Raw genomic sequence first — 5000 nt, 5'->3', positions numbered from 1 at the left:
AGAAAAAGAGAGAGTGACGAGGGAGGAGGAGGAGGAGAGGAGAGAAGGGAGGTGGACAAGACCCATTTGCTTTCGCGACACGTTCTTTAAGGAATCAAATCCCATTAATGAAAGAAATCTTTATCGCTAAATCACGAAAGTTCTTTATTAAAGTGTTAAGTAACTATGAAAGGAATCGTCGACATTTCGAATCGGTCAAATAAATTTCTATTTTTGGTGAATGGAAATAAGAGGTGAGTTAAAGATTAAATTAAGAATACAGATGATAGGATTTTAATGAATGAAATAATATATGTATGTATGTAATCTTCGTTATATTGATTAGAGATTAAAAGATAACCTTGATCTCGCGTGACATGGGGTCGAGCTTGGATTTCCTTAAATTGGAAGGAGGGTCGTTTCCGGCGCGATATTTCACGAAATCTTGACGGATAATAATCGACGAAGCGTGTTATGGAATGTTACGGTATTTCCCTTTTGGAAGAGCAAAAGCGAGATGACGGAACTGATTGAATCAGTATGATTCCCCCGTTGCGTATTACCGACTCGTGTTACCGCACTTTCGAAATACCTATCACCATTCTCTTCCCCTCTGTATCATTTTCTCTTCCATCTTCTATCATTCTCTTTCACCCTCTATTATTCTCTCTCTCTCTTTCTCTCTCTTTCTCTCTCTCTCTCTTTCACTTTTAGCACAGTTAACCATCATTCCCTTTTCCCTTTTCCATGCTATAGTAAAACAAGTCCTTTGAAGTTGGCTCAGCGTAAACGAAGAAGCAATTTCGGTTCTAACCCTCGTCGATAATCGTTTTCCTACCATAAGCAAAGAGAGAGAGAGAGAGAAAGAGAGAGAAAGAAAGAGAGAGAGAGAGTACATGCATCCTAACAGAAAATTTTCCTTGCACTTCCACAGAGAAAACGTTACCCGTAATAACGACTTTTCACCAGGCAGATCGTCTAACAATTAACCGAGTAACCTCTTTTCAAAATGGCGCCTGAAGAGGTTACTATGAAATTTCTTCCTCCGTTCGGAATAGACGGGACGTCGTTTATTTTAGTACCCTTATATAACGATCATAGTGATCCTGGCGAGATAGTAGTGGTGTAATATCGCACTTTAAATTCTAACCCTTCGTGTCTTATTGAAACGAGATTTCGTTGTAATAGTGGTGCCAGTAATAATGGTGATAGTAAAAGCAGAATTACAAAGCAAAGAAAAAAAAAGAAAGAGAGAGAGAAAGAGAGAGAGAGAGAGAGAGAGAGAGAGAGAGAGAGAGAGAGATAGAAAGAAAGATAATATATTGTTATTATTGATATGATGCATCCGATGAAGGTGTTATAGATGTAACCAACGAATATACTTGCAACCATATTTATTCTTTAAGCGCTTAATACAACAGCAGCGTGCATCGTTTGGAACTCCGCGATAATCGATAGTACGTTGTTTAATTCATCGCTTTTAAAACGCGAAGCAACGTTTTTGCATTAATTAACCATTTTCCCTAAAGCTTTTCTCAAAGCTTTTCGTCGTTTACCAATTCGATCTAAATTATTAATTGGACGCACGCAAGGTATAATGGCATGATGGAAAGGTTAAAGGAGAATTAGAATACGATTAAATAATTGATTTCTTCTTATGTTGAAAAGAGACAAAGAGAAATCGAGAAAGTATTATAAGGAATAGAAAATATTGTCGTGTGTATTATTAAAATAAATAATTACATTTAACTAAAATAGAAATATCATTAAATGTTAAAATAATAATTTACGTGAATAGATGATCGAACGAAATTAATTAACAAATGGTAGCCAAAGAGGTTACTTTTTTCTTGCGAGAGTAATGGCTGGTTACAGTGAAAATCGTCTTTTTGTTGCAGGTGCCAGGGTGGCTGGCTTCAATTCGAGGGTGGAGCTCGAGTCTGCGGTCGCAACAAACGATTCGACCGACCGGTCGTCCTCTTTTCCGACAAGCCGGTCGCGACCCTTCACATGCAGTGAGTAACACACACACACATAAACACGCATATGTATGTAGATATATATGCGTTTAGAGACAAACACATACGTATGCATTTAAAGGACAGACACATACGTATCTACCTATATTTGCCGCTCTGGTACACCTTTTAGCTTCAACCCTGTATTGTCGCGTTTCCAGTATTTCAACGTAGACCGTTCGCTGTCTCGCTAACTCGCCAACTCGACCATTCTTGATTCCCGTACGAGCCGCTTTTCATTTCATCCTCTCTCTCTATCTATCTATCTCTCTCTTTCTCTTTCTCTCACTCGCTCTCGTGCTCTTCCCTCAGATCCTAAATGGATCCAGTGCGATTAGTAGGAATGGAAATAGTGTTAAAGGAGCAGTCCTTCTAATTGGTATTAATCGATGTAGTCGAACGGGAACATTAATGTAAAATACGTTTCACGAGTGCAAACATTTATTGTTTCCCGGTGAAAAAAGGAAAAAAAAGAGACAAAAAAAATCTCTTTGTCATTTATATAGATTACGTTCGATATTTATAAAGAAAAAAAAAAAAAAAAAAACGAAAACATTTATATCCATCTGAACCATTTAAATAACTATTTAAATATTGTCGTCAATATGAATTTATAATAAATTTGATTTTCCATCGATCGAGTATAATAATCGATATCGTTGTTAATGGTTATTAATTGTAAATGAAAGAGAAAAAAAGTAAAAGATAAAGAAGAAAAGGGAAAAATAGAATTATTCGACAAATTCATCATAATAATCTCGACTTTATGAAGAGATAACCCTTGCCATATATAGGCCTACATTCTTAGATCTAATGTTGAGGGAGGATAGATTGGCTGACAAAGAAAAAGAGATAGAATTTCAAGCCCATTAAGAAATAGAGTCACGTTCCAAGTTAAGTGCTTCTCGCAACCCTGACTCTTCTTATCAGATCCATTGAAACTAAGTGTAGAAACGTCGATAAGTCATTCGTTAGAGTTAAATAAAGAAATATTACTTCTTTTTTTTTTTTCTTTTCCTGTAGTTCCACCACTACTGGCGAAAAGAAAAAAGAGAAGAAAAAGAAACAGAAAAAAGAAAAAAAAAAAAAAAATTAGCACACCTATCTATTCGTAATTCGCGTAGGGAATTTACGAATAAAATCTAAAATATTTTTACGGCGCTAATGAGTGAGGGCCCCCTCATTGAAAGTACGTGCCGAATACTTGTCCTTTCAAATACCAATTATGTAACTAATTGCTTCCTATCATCCGGACTGTTGTAACGCAATGCGTCTCGCCACTTTGTGAACCTTAATTTGCATATAAATTAATTTACCTCCGAAGGTAAAGTAAACATTCATCGATACGCGCTCGTGCGCCGGTCTTAGAACTAAGAGAGAAAACGTACTCTGGAAATTAGATCGATGTCTCCGAATTTCAATGAGGATTATTGTTGATTGTATTTCCCGATTTTTATTGGTCACGCGAGAAAACTAATGTGGACGATCTATTTCTTCGATTCGTAAATGAAAAAAAAAAAAAAAAAGAAATATCGGAATAATTGCGAATGGCGAATATTTCTATCGGAAAAAAAAAAAACAAACATACACACGCACACACACACACACACAGAGAGAGAGAGAGAGAGAGAGAGAGAGAGAGAAGTCGGGATAAGGAAAAAAAAATAAGAGTATTTTTTCAATCGGATAAATAAAATATAAAATACACGTTGTCTCTTATCTAGATTTCTTAATTGAATTTCGAAAAAAGCATGGATAATCAAGACAAGGATGTTCTTATCCATGGTATCACATTTTATTACTACGATTCTCTCATTAAATATTTATATCCGTATCGTTACCGTACAACGTGACTGCATACATAAAACATCCATTATTTCCTTGCGCGTCTTCATGCCAGACTACTCGGGCATCTCGAAAACGGACCCGGTCTAGTTAGCGATTCAAAACAGACGGAAGTTACAGGTCGGAAAGCGATAACTCAATTTTGTCCGTTGAACGAACGTTTGTTCTAGACGTTTCGTGGTTGTACCTCCGAAACAAACGTTTGGCCAAACCGAAAAGCCCATTTCAAAAGGAAGATTTTCTACCAATACGTACTGTAACGTAAAACCTAAATCCTGCTTTAATTATATTTTCAATTCGATATAATATATAGAAATTTCCACTCGAACAATCGCTTTTCATTTCTTTTAAAACAATAAATTTATAACAATATTAATGTAAAATGAAATCGAAAACATAACGTTGGAATACGGTATATGTTTTAATTTCAACGAACGCAAGAACTGAAATTATTTCCTTTAACGCGGGAAATATAGCATAATTGAAATAAATAATCAGTTTGATTGGATATTTACGTTCGTCGGGTTTGTGGTCGAGGGTGTATGTCGCGTACTAGGTTGCACGCACAAACGACCACGTCTATCAATTTCCTGGTAAAATTAGATTTCGTAGATTATATCGCGATCGTTAACCATCAGGACGATCAAGCCGATCGAGCCGACCCGGACCGATTGGATTTTAATTTCGTCGTTCAACTATTGGACAACCGTTTGAAATACGATTATCGACTAATGCCTATCAACTTGTGTGCGGTACTGTCGTGTGCGGTACTAATTATCAAAGCAGACCGGAAGATTATTGCAAAACAGAAACCTATGGGCCCACCAGGTGGCCAAACCAAACGTCTCTATAAATTACAATAATCTATCGAAGGTATTTAACCTATCTACGAAAATATATAAATGTAATACAATTATATACAAGTATATATTTGGACGCATTTGTTCGCCAACGGCAATATGATCGAAAATATGTGAAAACGAGCGAAAGGATGAAAGTACTGAAATCCTCGGTTTTGTGTAAATCGCAAAATTGAGAGTCAGAGATTTCGTTCGTTGGCAGGGGATCGAGAGAGAAAGAGAAAAAGAGAGAGAGAGAGAGAGAGAGAGAGAGAGGATCCGTAGAACGAAGAGGGGAAGTGGAAAAAAGAAGGAGGGC

The 5000-nt window shown here is 36.5% G+C and overlaps 1 protein-coding gene across 21 annotated transcripts in view; it reads left to right on the top strand.

Annotated features, from left to right (window-relative positions):
- The window catches only part of LOC124951361, a 166955-nt gene that overhangs the window by 86539 nt on the left and 75416 nt on the right, over positions 1-5000 (top strand). For all 21 annotated transcript variants that reach the window (XM_047499674.1, XM_047499670.1, XM_047499669.1 and 18 more), the window contains one exon: positions 1878-1994. In XM_047499674.1, the coding sequence (XP_047355630.1) occupies positions 1878-1994 (117 nt within the window). The remainder of the gene's footprint in view (positions 1-1877; positions 1995-5000) is intronic.

Source organism: Vespa velutina, chromosome 8, assembly GCF_912470025.1.
Source record: "Vespa velutina chromosome 8, iVesVel2.1, whole genome shotgun sequence".
NCBI lineage: Eukaryota > Metazoa > Arthropoda > Insecta > Hymenoptera > Vespidae > Vespa > Vespa velutina.
This window is presented reverse-complemented; position numbering and strand designations above follow the sequence as displayed.